We start from the raw sequence: 21,112 nt of genomic DNA, 5'->3' as shown, positions 1-21,112 counted from the left end.
TTGTTGAACTTCAAAATAATAAAAGCCGATGACAGAAATTGGCGTAGCCTTTGGTATTTCACTTACCTATTGTCTGTTTCCAGTCAAAACGCAGCTTACATTTTGCTGTACCGGAGTGCTGCAGCACATGGTGGCCTTCCTGCCACAAGCGGGTACTGCACTTTCTGATGGATTCGGTGTCGCACAATTTACCAGACGACTCTTTGTTGACATATGAGAGGGCAAAATGCATGAGAAAGAATGAGCTGCTCCGGGACTTTGAACGCAAGCACCCACAAAGAAGCGATGTGCTGTGTGTCATTACTTGCGAAGTCACGCCGCTCAGAGTTCCAGGGACGCCACCGAGACTGGTGCCACACGAGGACAGTGACAAGGGCCATGCAGGAACGCCAGTTGGAACGTGCACACGTTCAGGTTGTCTGAACAGAATAATGATGGCAGGTGAAAACTGTTAACACCAGCAGTTGACAGTGCAGGGAAATTCCATGTATGGCCATAGAGGAATGAATGGTTTTGCCCTGATGCAGAAGTGCAAAGTAAGGCGCACTGATGAAGGCTGCGCCTTGCGTAGACTGTTTGACAGCACTATTAGTGGCGTTGAGCACCACAGAAATTGAAACTGATGCACAAATGGGGGTCTCTTTCACAGCTACAGTTTGTAAATCCTTCACAATGAGTACATCACAAGAGTGCACAATATATAGGTTATATTGTTTATTTTGAACCAATCAAAATGAATAGCATAACCTGGGCAATACCTCAATTCTGGTGGCAGAAGCTGTTGACGTACGACGCTGCAGTCAGTGCGGAAACCCACTTCGGAAACAAATTAAAATATCAAATGCTTTGCTCCTGCCGCTTCTCGCTTGCGCCACAGCAGTCATCAAGACCCATGGCAACCCATAATTTGGGGTGTAGGGCCCCTTTATGAAAAAAACTGGTGGGCGCTCGGCGGTGCTAATGATAGAACCCGCTAGCACCCATGCTAAAGGCAGGCACTGTACTGCTTCAATATAGCTGTGGCAACATTACATGCAAAAGCGTATTTTAGCGTTCATCACATCCTGCACCTCTGTGCAATTTGTGAACGATGGCATCCTTGCTTACAGTATTTATGCGCATGCTGCCAGCACTGGTTTGAATTGGCTCGTGCTGGCTGAATACTATGTTGCATTGCTAAGCTCGAGGTTGTGGGTTCAATTCCCTGCCACAGCCACCACATTTCAAGGGGGGTGAAATGCTAGGACAACTGTGTACTCAGCTTTAGATGCACGTTAAAGAAGGTGGTCAAAATTAATACTATGGCGTGCCTCATATTCATATTGTGGTTCTGGTGTTCACTGAATGATGGCTAGTCTCGGCTGATGCCAGATAAATTCGTGCAAATGTTGGCTAGTTTTGACTTTGTTGGCTAAATGCAAGTAGGGTTGGCTATTTATTGGCTGTCCCCTGGTTTTATTGCAACTCTGCCTTCATTCACTCTTGATCTAATGATTCCCTCACATATAGTACGCAGACAACCACCATTCGTTCTGTCTGAATTTTTTTTAGGTGTGAAAATTCTGATCAGGAACATCGTATCTTCCATATTTGGGTGAAAAAATTAAGTCTGCCTTACAATTGAGGTAACGGTGAAATTCACTTCAGTAAATATGGTAATCCACACAAACTTTTCGCTCTGCTGTTGAATTTTGCAAGCCCATGTCGCAAGCGGCACTTGCCTATTTTGATGCAGGTACACCGACCTGCGTTCCCTGTGTCCTGAGATCTGCGAGGTGAATGTCACAGCACCAGACAAGTAAGTCTTTTTATCATGCCGGTACCTGTATATCGTCTTCAAATTGTTTATCGTCTTCAAGCATACGTACCCCAGTGGCTCAGTAATATGTAGGGTTGTTCATTTCCGAGTTTGTTTTTTTTTTTAATTCCGGCGGTGAAAATGGGGTACTGTTTTTCACTCTGATAACTGGGCAGGAACTGGGTGTCTTGTGGAACCATTCTGAAATTCGGGTTCTTTCGTGTTGAAATACAAATTGCAAGTAATACATTTATGAAAATTAATACATTATATTGACATTAAAGAGTTGGTCGCAGTAGTTTGGCAGTTGGTTCAGAGCCATGTAGCGTCCACAGTGCTGCACGCAGCTTTTGAAATAAACTATACGTCACTGAAGTTCATTTAACGGAACAGGACTTAAGTTTGTTTTCCTGAAGCAGGATAGGTACCGTGTATGCACCACAAACTCCATGCAACATAAAGAAAAAAACATTTTAAGAATAAAGGCTATGTGGTTTTGCATTTCGGGGAGAAATAGGGTTTAACCCAATTCTCCTGAAACATGTTCGGGGTGTAATAATCAGGCAAAATCGGCTTTTACTCGAAAACGAGCAACCCCAAGTACATACAGGGTATTCTTTGTTTGCTGTTTTTCCTTCTGTGCCATTATGGCAGACATGGTAACGACTGGGTTACACAGGGAAGTCAACTTACAGAGCTGTTCAGGTCGGCACGTAGCTCACTCAGATCTGGATGCGATTTTCGTTCACATGCTATTGAAGAATGGCTCATACAAGATGTAATTTATTGTTTACCAGGGTTAATATAACTGAATTTCACTGTACATCGTGCAAGTAAGCGAGCATGCGCCAAAGGTGCAAATACAGTAAAGGCTTGTCAATTTGAATTTCATGAGGATGCTCGCCTAGTTTGAATTATATGAAACCTAAACGAAAGTTATGTAAAACTGATAATGAAAGAAGTGAGAGCACCCCTCACAAAAAAATTGATGCCTTTCTGCTTTATTTTTTGAAGAGCAACCATTGTATCAAGAGCTGGAGCTTGGGTTGACTGTAAACCTGACTCCCTCAATGGAGGATTGCTGTAGATTGTAAAGGCGCAACGTAAAGGTGTAGAGACCATCGAGCTGGCTGTCTGTAGTTAAAAAAAAAAAAGAAAGAAAGCTATGAACAGGGCTTGTTGCTGAGCTAAGCGCGGTGGGGACAAAGTGAAGACATGAACTGACAATCGGCGTGGTTTCTGGCAATAAACAGTTGGAAGTTGGCGCCTGTGTTTGTCAGTTCGTGTATTCACTTGGTCCACTTACTTTTTGTAAAATACCTATTTTTCTCAAGAGAGCTGTGGCATGATCTTGTTTTTTTTTTCTTTTTAGTAGTTTTTAGGATTTCTTTTTCTCTATAACTGTGTTGTCCCTTGTAATCATATTGTGGTTTTGGCACATAAAATCCCCGAATTTATTATTTTTTTAATGAGCAAGCGTTCTTAGGCTGCTTACCCAGGAAATCCGTCTGCCTACCTCTTAGTAACACCTTTCTTATAGGAATGCATAAGGCTCCATAGGAAATACATGGGAAACATATAGCACATGGTAAATAGTGAATAACGACTCAAATACCCGACTTACTTAAGAAACGTGTTTAGGCTTGAACCCTCGGCCTTCTGAGCATGTAGCTTATCAGCCCTTGACCTGTGAAGTATACAGGAACATGAGCCCCGAACCTTCAGGGTGTCTAGGGTGTGGACCCTTGACCCAACCCTAAACTTTCGAAGCGCGTAAAGTATCAAACGATGGCCCCCAAAATGTACAGGGACTTGGACCCCGAACCTTCTGAGCATGTAGGGCATCATAGATGGCAGAGACACACACTAGTGCCACAATGCATATGAGAACTCAGATCCACGATTATGAAATGTGTCGGGGCTCAAACCCTCAACCTCTGGAGCATGTAAGGTATCAAACCCTTGACCTCTGAAGTATGCGGGAACTTGAACCCACGAACCTTTCCAAGTCTGCAGGGTTTGGAACCCTCGACATAACCCCAAACAGACCAAGTCTGGAGGATATCGAACCTTTTACCTCCGGAGTATATTTGGTCTCGAACCCTGCACCATCAAAGCGTGCAGGGTACTAAAGGCGACGCAAGTGGCACACTGCTTACACGTACCTAGACAACTCCAGTAGGGTTTCTGCAGCAGTTTCTATTGATTGCAGTCCCATCACGTATGCATGGCACGGAGGGGTCATGGCCTACCAAGACCCCGATATGAACAAGCTCATCGTGACCAAGAAGCAGTACGAAGAGAACGGCACCGCCTACTGCTTGGAAAAGTTCGACTCGTGACGCGCTTGTGTGTGATCGACTCGACGCATCTCGATTTCAACATCTCCTCAATTATGGATGTCAGTGTGGATTAATTAACTGTGTGCATGCGTGGAACATTGGAAGCGTGTGTTGTGTGCTTGGGACCATAATAAAAGACTGATTTCTTCATTCCTGTTTACTGATTAATCAACGAGCCTTGCTGTGTGTTAACTGTGTGTACGAGGTTGTGACTAAAGACACCTTGTTATCTGCTTGCCAGACAACCTGCTTGAATAGGTTGTGTTGAACTTTGTTGGTGACAGTTTTATGACATTTTCCCTTTTTCATGTAGTGCCGGTGTGTGACATCGTTTCATTGTGTGACATTGTCACATTGAATGCAGTAGATTCCTTCCTAGACGAGCTTGAAGAGGCTGTGAAATCTCGTTGGTCGCATCAGAAGTGCCCTAAAGAGGAGGTGACAGCATGACAGGAGAATGGAGGGTAGGTTTACAGTTGGAAGGCAATTAATTAAAGGAGCATTTGTTTTCATTCATAATGACCGAAAATGGTGGCTTCTGCTTCAAGCTTGGCTTGTCTTCATCCAGTACTAACCTATTGGGCCGAAACTTGGAGAATAATGAAGATACTCAAGAAAAAGTTAAGGATCACATGGTGATCCTTAACACTGAAACAGAAAATGATAGGCATAGCATTAAGAGATAGGAGAACGGATAATAGAACAAACGGGTAGCCAATGTTATGGTTGACAGCAAGCGAGAAATTTGACCTAGGCAGGCCACGCAATGCATAGGAACATTGGAAACGAGGTCAGTTAAAGTTATGGAACAGATACATAGTGATGGGGTATGCAGCCAAGGACAGCAGCAGTTTAGCTGGGGGTGATGAAATCAAGAAGTTTGCAAGAATGAAATGGAATCAACATGCGCAAGATGGGGTAAATTGTAGACCAGTGGGAGAGGCTTGTGTGTGTACCATTGGTGCTTGTGTTTGTCCCAAAGCTGCCAAGCCATTACAAAGGGCCTAGCTATAATTCACCATCATCAACTACAACATCAACAGAGCACAGCTACCTAGGTACGCGTATTGCATTATAGATGCGTAGTGGGTACTTTGTCAGTGTAATTTCACTAGGTGCCTTAGGAGGATTTACAACAGCTAATGTCGCGCACACAGACATTCCTTCCCTCAGGGCATGGTTGAGCTGTCCACCTGTGAAGCATGGCAAGCGAATGAGAAGGCAATGCAAATGAGGCCAGATAACACTGTCGCGTTGCACTGTTAAAGGCGAAGCTTAAGCGTCCTCCAATTTTTATGTTTTGGTTGAAACCAACGGAAATGTATTGTGTGTATGTGCGTGTGTGCATGTATTATGTGTACTAAATCATAATGGAGGAAAACGCGACGAAGAAGCATTTCTTCGAAGAGCTCTTCCTTTTCGTCTTTCCTCCCTTGGTCCTCTAACCGCAAGTGCAATTCCTCTTCCTTACGCGATGTACGTTTGTGTACGTGTATTTGTACCATGCCACGATTTCCATCAGCTTCGGTTGCTGTGTTTTTGCAGCACTGCAGGCTGGCGCTGTCGATGGTGGCCAAGAGAAATGGACACCTAAGTGGTGCTATGGAAGCTTGTTGTGGAAACTAGAGTTGTGCTATGCAGTGAGGCATATTGCTAAATTAGTTTTGCAGTATATGAAAAACCTACTATAAGACAGAAAACTCTGGTCGGTTACAATCTAAAAATAAGTACAAGCTCCACCCTCAGAACTGCGCCGTACGTGCCATTCATCTGTGCAAGAGGGTCGTGCGAGGTAGTTTCCGTTGTAACCACGAGTACTTTTTCGCTGCTAATGCAAACACTGCGCACATTAAAGGGACACTAAAGAGCAAAACGATTTTTCTCATATCAGTAAAGTACTCGTTCACGATACCAAAAGCACCACGCTTGCTGCGAGAAGATGCTTAGTAAGCGAGAAAACGCGCAAAAACAAAATGTGGGTGGCGACGCCACCTTGAAGTTTCCGCACCATTCGTCATGACGTCGCATGTTTTGACAGCTCCTACTAGGGACTGCGTAGTTCCTAATCAGTAAAAATGAAGTGCATTGTCCTCTAAGGGGGCCATAAACTTAACATACCAAGTTTGGGGTAATTTTGTTGAGCCAATGGCGCCAAAATACGATAAATACACTTTGAAATCCGTGACGTCACGCGGGGATATTTCGGCACGAAATTTAAGAATGGAACTTCGAACTTGATTTATAAACCTATGATGGCGAAATTAATGACATTAGAGTTGTCAGAGCACAATTTATCGATCTAAACCGATCCGTTGTTTCTCTTTAGTGTCCCTTTAAAAATGAAAACTTCGTCGTCTCTTAAAATATTACGGTCGGCTGAGCAGTGATGTCGGAATCTTTGCTGAAGTTTGTATGGAAGTTCAAGTTTTCGATCGAAGACCAGCGACACGAACATGTCTGAAGTCCACGTACCAGCCTGTGACTTGCAGTTCTTAAAATAACTACATTTCATTTCAAAGGAACTGCTACAAGCTTCAATTCAGCAAGTTTTAAAGCTGCACCAAGACGCACCGACATAAAATCTCCGAAATCAAAGACATTGCACTGTCATGGCAGTGGGTACATTATGTCATGAGATATTAGAATGGAGTAGATTTGCCTTCCTTCTTATTGAATACTTTAATAACGACTATTCATTAAGGAATGGGTATTGAATGAACACATTACTTCTCCAAAATGCAAGAGCATTTGGCACATCGTAATTGAAAACGTAAAGTGTTTAACTCAACTGTGATTAAGACATGGTGCTGGCCACTGAATGTTTTGACATTACATTGACGTAAAAGAAACTTACTTGTAGAGTAGATTGTATCGCGACATTCGTGTTACAGTGAAATTGTTGAGTCATTGGCTATGTGGTCAAAAAAGAGGGACGGTGCATGCTTTGGTAGGATTCCAGCAGTCGATTGTATGGACATCGTATTCTGTAGTGAAGCAAGCATTTTGGTTTAGAGAAGTAAGTTACAGCCAGCCTCATTTTCCGGGGACGTGCTCATGCCCATTCCTGGGACTGAAACATCGCACCAACATTCTGAGGAATTGGCACCAACAGAGGTCTAGAAAATTAACCTTTTGAATGGTATTCATAATTTGACTGTCCTGCGAAGGCTCTCCAGAACCCAGAAACTTACATTTATTTTCAGCCACATCACACCCAGGTAAATGTGATCCTATATCTGAAAACGTGTGGGTCAGGAATTCTGCAGGGCCAGGGACTCCGCGTGGGCCAGGGATTTTGCCTGTGTAACTTGCAAATTAAGATTGTAGCCTGTGCTTCTCCTAGCATACATCGCAGTGCATTCGTCAGTTTCAGTTTGCACATTTTGACTTTGAGTAAACCGAGTTTTTGATTTGTAAGCATATAGATCTTTTTGTGCACTTTTGCTCATGGATCACTCACAATTGCTCTAGCTCGCCTTGACCACAGACCAAGATCAGTGGAAACAATTCTGTAATGTCCTTAGGTGTGGTCACAGCTGAGGGCATTGCAGGCATTGCTAAAATTTTTAAGGACAACACACTTGCACAAGAAGATGTAGACTAAATGTGTCTGACGTAAGTGACTGGTGATGTCGCATCACTCATAAATGTGAATGACTGTGACGTTTTGTTTGAGCTCCCTCTCTCTCTCTTTGCACCCATAACTTTTAAGTTCTCTCCCCCTCTCCTGTTTTCTTCCTTGCTCATGGATTTACAGTGCTCACAGACTGAAACACGACAACTTAGGTCAAAGTAGTGCGCATAATTTCATTCCACCACTTTCAGTTCACGCCATATCAGCATATTTTTGACTTAAAACATTTTTATCAGAGCCAACAATTACTTTAGCAGCCACATCCTTAGCAACGTGTTTAGGTTTTCTTAGTGATTGCACATTACAGTCGTTATGCTGGAAGTTTTCATGTCGCGCTTCAATACATAAGAACTGTACATTGTTCTGCAACTCTGCTCACTCGCTGCTGTCTGTGCATGTTTGTCTGCGTTTTAAAGAATTGGTTTATAATTCTTGTTCTAGGTGTCATTCAAATTTATAAACGGTCTATGATGAGCTCCTACACAGTGTTAGTAGTTTAATGTGCGGAGCAGGTCTGCTGAAGTGATGTAAATAATAGTAGACTGGAGTACCAAATAGCATATGTAATGCAGCTTGATGTTTTGCTTAAATGCAGCCTGGTCTTCCAAGCACAAGAACACGATGTTGTGACAGCAAAAAGGTGGATTTCTTAAATGTGTGCAGCGAAACTTGATAAAACTCAAAGCATGCTGTTGAAGGAAATGAATTAGGCACTGTATACATTGTTCACTTGTACCATACCGAGTGATTTTTTTGTCAATCTTTGATGAACTTACTGCTCACCTGTTAATATACCGCCTAAGCTAAAATATATTCCGTAGTATAAAAAGAAAAATATAACATATCAACGCGTACACACCAGTCCAATATGTCAGAAAATAAAGCAAAATCATTTATTTACCTCTTATATAATACTTTAACCTTAACACACAATAACAGAAAGTGCAACAGCTCTGAATGGCCTCCAAGATTGTGATGCGTTGTTGCAAGCACAGCATGGTACGATGCAATATGGTCTGAAATGCCATAGTCTTGACACACTGCAGTCGAGGTATCTTCAGGATCATGAAGTAGAACATCCAAGTTTCTTGGACGAAGGGCATCTAAAAGGTGCAAGCTTTTTTTGTTGCATGAAGCTTTCGGCATCAAAATTGGTGGTTGGGGATGACAGGACAGCCAAAATGTCCATATGCACACAACAGCAACAATGTGTGCAACTGGGTGCCAACTACACATAAATAGTCATGAACAACATCCGTGCTCCACTTCATACATGGCAAGCATTGCTACAAAGATGCTCTCGCTATTCCAATTTGCGACCACGAAATAGCGCATCACATATCAGACATAGACGTGTCATGCAGTTTGGTGTAGCATATATATAATCTAACAATAATCTCAAAATGGGATGCACTTAGACATAATACATGAAGGGCATTCTAGATATGAATGTAATTATGAGCCTTGTGGGGTGACATTTCTGTGAAGAGCAACCATGACACTGATTGCACTCAATACCAAAACATAACATGTTGCATGCTGGCAGCAGTGCGCAAGTGACGCATAACTTGATGCAAGCTCACTCTGACATGTAGTTATATACGACATAGTGGCTCTGTAGGGAGTATCCTAGGTCGCAAGCAACACCACAAAACGCATGCCGTGATACCCGTACGACCGCACATGGGAAGTTTTTGCAGTGAAAAGTCTTTGTATGCTAAGTAAGAAATAGAATATATATAGCTGTCCCTAGAAAAATCATGACTTTAGTGTCCACAAGTTGAAACAAGCAGCAAAAACCGAGTTTGTTGCACAGCACAAAACTCTTGACATCCGTGTTGTTGTGGGCACAAGTGTGCCTGGAAAGAGCCGTTTGTATTCGCCCATTAGAGCAACATGTGCAACAGAGTGCAAGAAACACCTGAGCTCAGAAGTCATGTATGACCTCTCTTGACATGTTAAAAGACTGGCTGTGCAAACTTGGACGGACACAAGAGAGAAGTGAAGACACCACAAATGCCGAGACTTCTCTCTCGTGTCCGTCCTGCGTTTGCACACCCAGTCTTTTAACATGAATATCTACCAACTAATTCAGCTCTATTATTCCAACTTCAGTGACATCATGTACAGTACTCAGGATTGAAACGGAACAAGTTAGGGTTAAGTAATACACGTACATGTGTTTCCACCGTCTTCAGTTCGGGTTGTATTGGTGCAGTTCCGACTTGCACGAACAGATCAAAGCCAACATTATCTTTATAGACCAGATTCGTCGCGACATAACATGGTTATTTCGAGCGATTGCGCATACCAGTCATTATACTAAAACATTTGATGTCGTGTTTGAATCCGTTTGTGTACAGACAACACAGATTATGTAGTAAAAACTGACTTTGATCTAGCTAAAACTGACTTATAGAAATTACAAGCAGTTCTTGGACCATCAGGCAACAAGTTGACATATTATTTAACAATCGTTGTTGTTGGTTATGCCGGCTGCGTCCTATTGGCCTTCCAGGCCAAGTAAGTGTTCCAGACGAGCGCCACGCAGCTTGCAAACGGCACTCGGTAGCTGAGAGGAACGAATCTGAAGTTGATAAGCTGCGCTGCGGGCCACAGCATGTAGTTCGCCTTCAGGATGGGCAGGAAGTCGGCCCGCACTGTGTCCTTAATGCTGCCCCACGAACGTCCCTGGAGCGCCCCGAGAGTCACCAGAAAACTCGGCAAGAACACCGGGGTGAACACGGCTTGGTCGAGGAACACCTTTTTGACGACCATCGCCCGCCCGCCGCCGCTGCCGACAATGCGTTCAAGCGTGATGTACCAGACTCGGAGAGCAGGGCCGACGAATCCGATGCCCATGATGAAGAACCTGTAGAGTTTTGGGAAAATTTGGAAAGTTCAGAAATCAGTGGAGAAAAAAAAAGAAATTCTTGATTAAGTAAACAAACCTTATCACTATTTTGTGTGTGTGTGTAACACTGTAAGGAAAATCAAAGCCAGTTCTACCCCAAGTGAAAGCTGCGTGAACTGTGGAGCATTGATTTGCCTGTGTTTTCCTTGTGTTTATCTGCTCTTTTCTTGTGTTTATCTGATTTGTTTTGCGGTTATCTATTTTCTGTCCCACTATTTTTCTACTGCTTGCTGCTCCAAGCACGGTGCGTCTAACTCCTAATGCTGGCATTTCACCTCCGCTCCTCTCTTCCGTAGATCCCGACGCTGGTGTTTTGCTGTAGCTTCGCTGGCTCGGACAGACGAATTATCCCTTTGGCAACGCTGTCATTCCAAACGTTCAGCCTGCCCGACTTAGTGGATCAAATGCGACACCTTTGTGATGCTAACACAAGACATGAGACAACAACTGGGAAGTCCTTTAAACTGCTCCGCAGTTAGGAACCTGACATACAATGTCAAGAGACCTGGCATTCACAGGTGCGATGCTATATGTGTCCCCTACTAGAATGTCTGTTCTTGCTGCATGCAATCGGTTGAGGCTTGTACGTACATGCCCCATTCGTGACGTTTACGTGAGCCTTGAGCAAGTGTGTGGTAAGGACGACTATTCTATTATAGAGGGCGTATGAGATGCCATGGCATTTGGTGACCCCGTGTGGCAGCGAACTAACCACATTAAATGTAAATGTTATTAGGTACAAATGACATTATTTCTCATGTTACTGGGGTGTAAGTATAATGAAAACCAACAGATTATGAAGCCAAGGAAAGTATGAGGAACGTTATTTGTACTGTTTAATTGTATTGTAGTAATTACGTGAAGAAAGTAAAGTGGATGAAAAGAGAACTTGCCACAGGCAGAGACTGAATCTCCATCCTTCGCATAATGCGCCCGATGCTGAACCAATTGATAAATTGATACCAACTGTCCTCCTGATATAGTGGACGGGAGAACGACTGCCTCTGTAGCTCAAGTGGTAAAGCATCGGGCTGCAGGTTGCAGGTTCGAAGGTTGCAGGTTTGGTCCCTGCCGGCGGCAAGTTATCTTTTTGTCCACTTTACTTTCCTCACATTTATATCGTAAATACTACAATACACTTAAAACAGTACAATTAGCGTCCCCTATACCTTCATTGGATTCATTAACTGCTGGTTTTCATTAAGGTTGTAGTAAACGCAGTAAAGGATTTGCAGAGTAGGGAACGAAACCACTAGAGCATACATGCCTCGCCGCTCGAGGCACATCGATGTCGGGCCGTCGTTCCAGCACTTTCTGGGCGATCAGGTCACCCGACAGCATCACGGTGGCCGTGGTGATAAACTGCGTCTTCGCCGGGTGATCGCGCATGAGACGAGCGTAGAGATTCCATGCCTGTCGCATTTCCGATGCTGTGGTAGCGCGAGCGCAGAATCGCAAGCTCCGCACGGTCGGCAATCCGTCAGCTAACCGTCAGAGTGGTTCGGCTCCCATCTACCGCATTCGCTATCACGTGTAAAGACAGCGGAATGCCTGCCTCCTCGGAGTATCAAGACATTCCCAAATTCCCAAGACGGGCTTTATCAGCAACACACGGTTCCATAACACGGTTTCGGATCTTTCACGCACATGGTTTGCACGTACAGGGTTGCCAGACGAAAAAGACAAAACGTAGCCAAAAATTGAGAAAACTAACCGAGTCAAAAGCTTGTGTGTAATAAACATTTTTATATCAATAATTAAATGTACCATCCATTTGGCGAAACTAAGTAAGTACAGCTTGAACATTTTAATATAATAACTGCGTGGATTCAACCATAAATTATTGAAACGGAGAGCTAGAACTTGTCGTGTTCCCGGTGTTCCTCGATGCTTGAGCAAACGATTGTTGTCGTCCCCAGTGGGCAGCATCCTCACTCCTCAGTCCAGGCTTAGCCAACTGGCTTAGCCCTTAGTCCAGGTAGGTGGCTATGTCTAGGGCGCCGTGATTCCTCGCCGCCCGTCGCGTGCTCTCCACCACTCGGAGCTAGACAGATTGTAGTTCACTCTATCACTATTCCAAGTAATCATCCAATGGCCTTAATATCAGAGTTTATTGTCTCACGAATTGATTGCCGAAACACGTCTCGAATCCGCGAAGAACAAGCGATGCTACAGGTATTTGTCGCACGCCTGTAACTTGTAAGCGCTTTCTTCCTACCGCGACGAGTGCGCTGGAAGCAAGAGGAAGGATGACACGGGGGGAAAAGATACGTCAGCGCGCGTCATGACCGTGAACGCTCGTGATGAAACGCGATCACTCTCTCCCATTGGGATTCCTGTGCGCACTAGTGTGACTGTGTAATGTTAGCAAACTGTGGAGAGCGGCGCCGCATGTGGCGGCCATAGAGTTTCCTATGGTGGCGGCAACCCAGGCCAAAAAGCGCATCTGATCCAAACGCCGCTTTTGATTTATGCCTGCATTTGACAAATAGCATGTTATCTGCTGCGTGACGCCAAACAGCAGGCGCCGACAGCTCCGAAGAGAGTGAGCACAGTCCTCTGTATAAAAGAGGGCGCCTCGGGAAATCGGCGCTGAGCCGTGCTCCCAGTTAGGGTTGCAGAAGTTGCGCCTTTTCCTTTCCTCAACCTCTCCTCCTCCTCCTGGGGAAATTGGCAACTCGCTCTCCACTTCTAAACTCTTTTTGCCGCGCACAATAGCAAGATTTGGCTGAGCTGTCCACAGCAGTGTCTGCGTTGTGCAGGATGTGTCTTTTCACCAACCTCTAGGGGGTAGTTCACGACCACTATCAGCAGCTTCAAGGGACACTAAAGAGAAACAATGAATTGGTTTAGATTGATAAAGTGTGGTCGGAGAACTCTTGTGTAGTTTATTTCACCACCATAGGTTTATTATTAGAGGAGAAAACCAAGTTCAAAGTTTAATTTTTAAATTTCGCGCCAAACTTTGTAATTCGTGACGTAAAAGACTTCAAAGGGCATTTAACGTATTTTGGCGCCACTGGCTCGACGAAATTTCCACAAAATCGTTATGTCAAGTCTCTGGCCCCCTCAGAGGACAATGTTCTTCGATTTAACCTACTAGGAACTACGTAGGCTCAAGCAGGCGCCGTCAAAAATATCTGACGTCACGGCAAATGGTGCGGGAATACCAAGGTGGCGTCGCCACCTGTATTTTCTTTTTGCGTGTTTTCTCGCTTATTAAGCGTCTTCTCGCAGCAAGCGTGGTGTTTTTGGTATCGTGGAAGACTACTTTACTAATGCGAGAAAAATCGTTTTCCTCTTTAGTGTCCCTTTCAACATCGACGTCACTGTGGACTCGGCGGTCGTTATAGTATCCGTTTTATGCTTGTACTTGGCCTGGTTGAGTTTACACTTGTGGTAGGAGCTGATGTAATAACCAACACCCTTATTCAGTCCGGGCAGTGCAAAGCTTCTTCTCAATTTGTTGTAGGTCGATCAGGAACTCGCCGGGCACAGCTTCCTGATTAATGGGCTGTCGTGGCATACGACTCAAGAACCTCAAGACTGAGTAATTCTCGAACACGAAACTTTTATCCTGTGGGAATCAATTGCTATGTGCCTTCCCGCATTTTTAGCAAGCTCACACTTTCCTCGTTCCTACATCTACTGAAGCCGAAAACGTGCATCAGTATCTCTCACGAGCTCGAAAAGTGAAATCCGGCAGCGTGAGGACAGGGTTTGCTGATATATAACAGTTTTAAAGATTCGGGGGGGGGGGGGGTCACCCCCCTCCCCCGAATTTTTAAAACTTTGCACGTGCATATATATGCAGGCCCCCATAAAAACACACGCACAAACATACATAAATTATGGTTAACCCCCCCCCCCCCCAAAAAAAAAAAAAAAACTTTCTGGCTACGCTACTGATCACGCCTACGTACGTGCGATGTATACGCGCTGTACTCTTTTGCAATGGATATGATAACCTATCGAGAAATCATGCAAAGGAAAGAATGCAGGGTTATGAACAATAAATATGTATTTATTTATGCGCCATCACACATTGTGAACAATGCGTATGATCCCGGCACTACATCACAGAGTTCGACGAGCGTGCCCGAAATTCGTGATAATAAGCCAACCGATTAAGGTGCACACATGAATAGGTATAAAAATTTTCGTTAGAACACTAGGAAAGACAGCAATGTCCCAATACACTGGGACGATGCCGGTTACACACCAACTGTTTGGCTACTAATATTTGCTACCGCAACAGCGCGGTAGGTAATATTAGTAGATAGGGCGAATAGAATAAAATATAATAAGTGTGGTAAAAATGCAATAGGATAATAACAGAACGGGCTTTTGATAATTTGTGTACGCCAATTGGTCAAATCCTGTCGACCATTTAGAATAACCTATTAAAATGTTAGCGTAAAGCTAACATTTTGCTTAGCTTTACGCTTCACTCCGAGTACTCTTTGAACTCAATTAGTTTATTTTCTGGTGTCTTGTGTCCTTACTGAGATTACTAACGTTGTTCATACGCATCTCTCTTGAGCTAACGTTCTTTAGATGAACGGCAGTAGGTACAAACAAATAAAATGCACTTGCATTTCCTATGTATTCTTTCCCACAACGTAACCTCGTAAACCATACGGCAGTTCTTCTATGACCGATTCTCACTTGTCTCCTCGTCATAAGAGGCTGTACGTACAACGCTACTTAGTTGATTGTGTTCGAAACAATTCCTCTTGGCGAACTTCAAAGCCGCTTCTCAATTGCTTTCTCAAACCGCAAACTCGCAGTGTACGACAGTTCGTCTACAATTGATATTCACCTAAATTGTCCATTTGCCTCCACTGTTGTAGATGACGTACACGTATTTACAGTTCCTTAGCCATCCGTACTTGGAACGAGATTTTTCAAGTCTCTGAACTTCGAAGGCACTACTTCTCCATGGCGCGCCCTTTGCGTCCTGTTGGCCTTGCCGGCCAAATAAGAGTTCCACACGATAGCCACGCAACTGCCGAACGCCTGTCGGTAGCTGAAGGGCACGAATCTGAAGTTGACGAACTGCGCCACAGGCCAGATCATGTACATGGTCTGCAGGACTTGAAGATAGTTGGCGCGCAGAGACTGCTTGATGTCGTCCCAGGATCGTCGCTGAAGCGTGCCCAGAACGACCATGAAGCTGGGCACAAACAGTGGGCCGAATAGAGTTTGGTCTAGGAGCACTTTCTTGAAGACCACCGTGCCACTGGAGCCGCTGCCGACGACCCGTTCCAGGATGAGGTACCAGCCACGCACGACGGGACCGACAAAGCCGACGCCCATGATGAAGAACCTGCGCAGTTAGATTTTGCATTAGAAAATGATGATTAAAGGGACACTAAAGAGCCAAACGATTTTTCTCATATTAGTAAAGTACTCTTTCACGATACCAAAAACACCACGCTTGCTGCGAGAAGACGCTTAGTAAGCGAGGAAACGCAAAAAATCACACCATCTCCCGCTAAAGGGGACCATGAGGCGATGCGAAGCAGCGTTTCGGCATGTCGAGCCCGCGTTTCAGAGGGGGAGGGGGGAGTGGAGAGCTCAGATGTGTGGAGAGGGTTTGCGCATGCGCAGTAAGGGTGGTCACGCCGCACACCACCGGTTTGAACTCCGCCATAAGATGCTTCGCATCTAAAAACAAAATGTGGGTGGCGACGCCACCTTGAAGTTTCCGCACCATTCGTCGTGACGTCACATGTTTTGACGGCGCCTACCAGGGACTACGTAGTTTCTAAACGGTGAAAATGAAGTACATTGTCCTCTGAGGTGGCCGTAGACTTAACATACCAAGTTTGGGGTAATTTTGTTGAGCCAATGGCGCCAAAATACGGTAAGTACACTTTGAAATCCGTCACGTCAAGCGGGGAGATCTCGGCGTGAAATTTAAAAGTGAAACTTTGAACTTGATTTTCTCCTCTATTAATAAACACATGTTGGCGAAATTAACGACATTAGAGTTCTCAGATCACAATTTATCGATCTAAGCCGATTCATTGTTTCTCCTTAGTGTCCCTTTAAAGCGCGTCTAGCCAATCGAGTCCTCTTAATTTTCTCTCGTCAAGAGCGATTGCCACATTAAGAGGCAGACCAAGGGGGCACGGGAAAAAGGGCGAGATGAGGAACTTAGTGTCGTGATCTTTTTCAGCCCCCCTCCCCCCCCCCCCCCCCCCAAAAAAAAAGAAAAATTAAAGGCAGTTTTTGCCTGTGAAATCTGAGTAAACAGCGGAGTTTGCAAGCAAGCGCCATCACCTGTCGAGCGCAGATTGTCTTCTTTCTTCATCTTCTTCCTGTCATCTTTCTCTATGTCTTTCTATATTATCGTCTCTCCTCAGTTCCCTTTCCCATCCCTTGCTATGCTATACTGTACTATGCTACGATTTACACTCTCACCGTCCCCATTTTCCTCCTCCTCGCCCTCACTTCCCTTTCCCATTCTCTTGCTAAACTATACTACACAAGGCTATGCCACGCTGTACCCTCCCCCTTCCTTCTTTCCTTCCTCCTCACAGTCGCTTCCCTTTCCCACTCCATTGCTATACTATACATGGTTATGCTACACTAGAAGCTGCTCGGCACGTGCCCGCTTTCTGTGGCACGTACCCGCCGAGTTTTCTGAAACGACGGCCGGCTCAACCTCAAGCTAAATCAGCTCCGCCGTTACAATCTCAATCAACTTAGTGAGTTCTGTGCCCATTCGCCGCGTTTAAGGCTTGTGACAACCGTGACGGGCGCCACTGAAGCGAGGTGAATTACAACACCTGCACATTATCATGCACCGCAACAAATTCTATCCGGTGCTCAGGATGTCCCGTCCTTCGACGCTTCGCTTCACAGCTGCACGCATATTTTTTTTCGGTCATTGACGTAGTGAACATCCTGTGAAACAGAAACGTTTTGAACCGCGTGACACAAAACTAAAGAAGAAACACAAGATGGATGCGATTGTCTTTGCCCCGCATGTGTTCGCGCTTTTCAAAGTTGCTTCATGTAATGACGTTATGCATCACCGCTTCACCGCTTATACCTGGGGATGGGCTTATTATTATTCTTTATGATGCGATGTTTATAGGACATGCTGCCTTCGTTAGGTGGCGCTGGCTACTTATTTTCACAGAAAAAATCAATATAGTGAAGGCAACAGACACGAAAAAAAAAAAAAAGCCACACTTGATGTCACATCGAAAAATAAGAATAAGAAAAGAGACATGAAAAAGCATAAAAAAGCAAAAAGGCATGAAGTTCAGTCAGCAGAAAACCCTAAGTTCTCACAAGGCCATTAAAATTTACACGCAGGTATAATTAATTCATAACCACTGCTCATGTCCGTGTTTACTGTCTGCTGTAACTTTCTGCGTGCCGCGCCCAAATTTGCGTATCACAGCATGGTCTATGTGAATTGCACTTGTACCTCAGAAGTAGTGACGTAGAGGATCACATGAAAATATCTTGCATTATGATTTTAACATTTTTAGCCTCTGTATTTAATCTTGTGTTTCATATCACTATTTGATTAGGTTCCTTTCTTTTTTTGCATTCCTGTTCCAATGCGTACTCAGAATTTCTTTTCGTTCTTTTTTTTTCTCTTCCTTGCGTAGCGAATGTGCACCTTTATTGAAGCCTAGAGGTGGTCATTCATTCATTCATTCATTCATTCATTCATTCATTCATTCATTCATTCATTCATTTCTTGAATGAAAATGTCATTCAAGACATGAATGAAAGAAAGAAAGAATGAAACAAAGTCCACTAACAATGGCACCGAATAGGTTTACACGATTTGTACAGGCGAAACAAAAAGCATAACACGACTAAATCACGTCAAATTAAGCACATACCGTGAGCTTAAACCGTAGAAAATGCTGTTAGCTCAAATAACTTGACAATTTTCATTCATTCATCTATCCTTATTTCTTCCATCGTGTCATGCAAGGCGGCACCGGTAAGTTGAAAGCGCTAGTTCCAAAAACATCCAGTCACTTGATTTGAAATACGTACCTCGCCGCTCGCGGCACATCGATGTCAGGCCGGCGTTCAATCACCTTCTGTGCGATCAGGTCTCCAGATAACATCACAGTCGCCGTAGTTACAAGCTGTGTCTTCATCGGGTGATCACGCACCAAACGCGCGTACAGATGCCATGCCCGCCGCATATTCCGAGCTGCGGCAGAGCCGTGGAGGGTCGCAGAGCCGACGTAATGGAAACGCGGCCCGCTCCTTGAGCCGCAAGCCTTGGAATAGGCAACAAGGCAAGGTCTTGCGGTTTTGCGCAAGATCGGTATGCAAGTGAAGCAAGCCGACGTCTATAAACTGACACGTTAAACGCGCGCACCCGCAGCGCCCGGCAACGAAATGAAAGAGAGGCGGTACAAGATCTCGCCCCTCTGACGTAGCCTGTGTGACGAGGCAACCTCGGATGACGACACGCGCTCCCAGCTGTGCTGCTCACGCATTTCACACGTGTGTGGGTGGCCTGAAGAGGTAGATGTACGACGCGCCCTCTTTATGAAGGGGAACACGCCATGGAGGAAAGAAAACGGCCGCACAGAAAACACGCCACTACAGTGACGCCACTGCGTGCGTGGCAGAGAGACTGAGACGTTCGATCCACCGCGGCGGCAGAGCCGTCGATGGGGAGAGTCTGGCGAATGGGCGGGGCAGTGACGTCGCGGCGCGGCGATGACGCTGTTCACGTCACCGCCACGCCTCCGCTCCGGCGGCGTCCGCCATATATAGTCTTTCCGCGCGACGGGCGCACGGCTGAGGCTATGTGCGCGCTGTTCATTCGTGAAATCTAGCGCTCCTAAACAAATTGCGAAAGCGAAATTGTGCAAGAACATTGTTAGACAAATTTAATGAAGAATATGGAGTGAATTAGGCGTGTCCAAATCATCGTGAAACTGAGTTGTGCACGCCGATTCGAGTCCACGACGTTCTACGATACACGCTGTGCTTTTAGAGCGCAGCTCTTAGGCGTCTGTTCCTGCGCTGTTCGGCATCGCCGTTGGCGTAGTCGGCGTAACCGATAGAGCGAACGAGGACGAAAGACAGCGAACGTGGATTCTGTCGATATCACGAGCCACTGGCCTCTAACATCGCTTTCTTCCTCCGTCATGCGTGCTCGCCCTTCGGTCGGAGCTCGTGCGCGTGCAGGGCTGGTGGGTGCGCTGCTACTGTCTCGCTTGTCTTGACGGGGATGCCGATGACGCCTGCAATCCACAGAGTGGCGCGCGTAGCACTCCAGCACTGGCAGTTTCTGTGGCAATATGTAACGAATGTTCCAACGCGGATAGCCAGAAATTCAAACACAGTTCGCGTTGCCTCAACACAAAGCTGCGCTCAGAATTCGCATGAGGGAGTATTGTGATCATCGGTGACGTTTCGAGCTATGAAGACCTGTGCGTCTTGGTTTTTTTAAATGCGAAGCATTTCTTAGCGAACTTCTGCGACTTTGAGCGTATCTATTTATCTACCTATCTAGCCGCCTACGAATTTGTGCTCTCCTGGCCGTTTCGTACATGGGGTGTATACCAAAATTGGTATGGCGTAATGTGACTGTATGACAAACGTAAATGACTGGTCATAACATGAAAATCATGACATGCATGTCATGTACAGCATGATTCACATGCCACAGTATTGGTGCTCTTGCGGCCGTTTCGTTAATTTGATATATACCAAAATTGGTATGGCTTGACAAGAGCGTATGGCGAACATAAATAACAGGAGTTATTATGAAAATCATGACACGCATGTCATGTACAGCACGACTTACGTGCCACGCTCATGGTGCGCTGGCGGCAGTTGTGCTAGCTTGATATACACCAAAATTGGTAGTGCGCGACATGACTCTGTGACGAACATAAATAACGGGAGTTAATGTGAATATCATGACACGCGTGTCATGTACAGCATGACTTACTTGCCACGTTCATGGTGCGATGGCGGCCGTTCCGCCAGATTGATATACACCAAAATTGGTATTGCGTGATGTGACTCTGTGACGAGCATATATAACAGGTGTGATTTTTGGAACATGTCACGTGACAACTGTTACGTGAGATTCATTGCATACCGCGCTGGAAAAGTCTGTGCAAGTGTTCTGGCAGCAAAGCAGAAGATAAAGAAGAGGATGGATTGCGTGCCGGTTCATGATGATGACAATTTTTATTCGCCACTAACGGGGATTCTCCAAGCCTAAACAGCTCTGCTTTTAAAAGAAACAGAGATACCAGCGCACGTAATTGTATTAAGCGGCTTGGGGATCACGAGCCCTAAAATTCCCTCTTAGAGAATTTTAGTACCGGGACCCCAAAGTGCCTTGCGTACGTAAGCCCCTTGCGTTCCTTTGTATAGTCCATGGGGCGCGGCTGCGTGTACAAGAGACG

General features: G+C 45.1%; 3 protein-coding genes across 3 annotated transcripts in view; 1 reads left to right on the top strand and 2 right to left on the bottom strand.

Annotated features, from left to right (window-relative positions):
- LOC119402055 (actin-related protein 6) overlaps nucleotides 1-4,290 on the top strand; it is a 39,929-nt gene extending 35,639 nt beyond the window's left edge. The window contains exons 10-11 of the mRNA XM_037669136.2: nucleotides 1,736-1,798; nucleotides 4,011-4,290. Coding sequence (XP_037525064.1) covers nucleotides 1,736-1,798; nucleotides 4,011-4,140 — 193 coding nt within the window. The 3' untranslated portion in view covers nucleotides 4,141-4,290. The remainder of the gene's footprint in view (nucleotides 1-1,735; nucleotides 1,799-4,010) is intronic.
- A 4,238-nt stretch (nucleotides 4,291-8,528) lies between these two features.
- On the bottom strand, nucleotides 8,529-12,309 carry LOC119402054 (protein Mpv17). Its single transcript, XM_037669135.2, has 2 exons — nucleotides 11,956-12,309; nucleotides 8,529-10,646 (listed from the first exon to the last, which is right to left on the bottom strand). Exons 1-2 carry the CDS (start codon nucleotides 12,108-12,110, stop codon nucleotides 10,262-10,264), a joined length of 540 nt encoding a protein of 179 aa, XP_037525063.1. The 5' UTR covers nucleotides 12,111-12,309; the 3' UTR covers nucleotides 8,529-10,261.
- Nucleotides 12,310-14,691: 2,382 nt separating this feature from the next.
- LOC119402053 (protein Mpv17) lies at nucleotides 14,692-19,065 on the bottom strand. The gene is made up of 2 exons (XM_037669133.2): nucleotides 18,723-19,065; nucleotides 14,692-16,017 (listed from the first exon to the last, which is right to left on the bottom strand). Exons 1-2 carry the CDS (start codon nucleotides 18,875-18,877, stop codon nucleotides 15,567-15,569), a joined length of 606 nt encoding a protein of 201 aa, XP_037525061.1. The 5' UTR covers nucleotides 18,878-19,065; the 3' UTR covers nucleotides 14,692-15,566.
- Nucleotides 19,066-21,112: the final 2,047 nt, after the last annotated feature.

This window comes from Rhipicephalus sanguineus, chromosome 8 (assembly GCF_013339695.2).
Source record: "Rhipicephalus sanguineus isolate Rsan-2018 chromosome 8, BIME_Rsan_1.4, whole genome shotgun sequence".
Taxonomy (NCBI): domain Eukaryota; kingdom Metazoa; phylum Arthropoda; class Arachnida; order Ixodida; family Ixodidae; genus Rhipicephalus; species Rhipicephalus sanguineus.
Note: the sequence above shows the minus strand (reverse complement) of the source record. Positions and strands in the feature narration are given on the sequence as shown.

Excerpts from the sequence above, each read along its gene's own strand:
- LOC119402054 (XM_037669135.2), bottom strand. The coding sequence starts at position 12,110 with ATGCGACAGGCATGGAATCTCTACGCTCGTCTCATGCGCGATCACCCG. Across the intron at positions 10,647-11,955 it reads GATGTGCCTCGAGCGGCGAG|GTTCTTCATCATGGGCATCG; the intron begins GCATGTATGCTC and ends AAAACTCTACAG.
- LOC119402053 (XM_037669133.2), bottom strand. The coding sequence starts at position 18,877 with ATGCGGCGGGCATGGCATCTGTACGCGCGTTTGGTGCGTGATCACCCG. Across the intron at positions 16,018-18,722 it reads GATGTGCCGCGAGCGGCGAG|GTTCTTCATCATGGGCGTCG; the intron begins GTACGTATTTCA and ends CTAACTGCGCAG.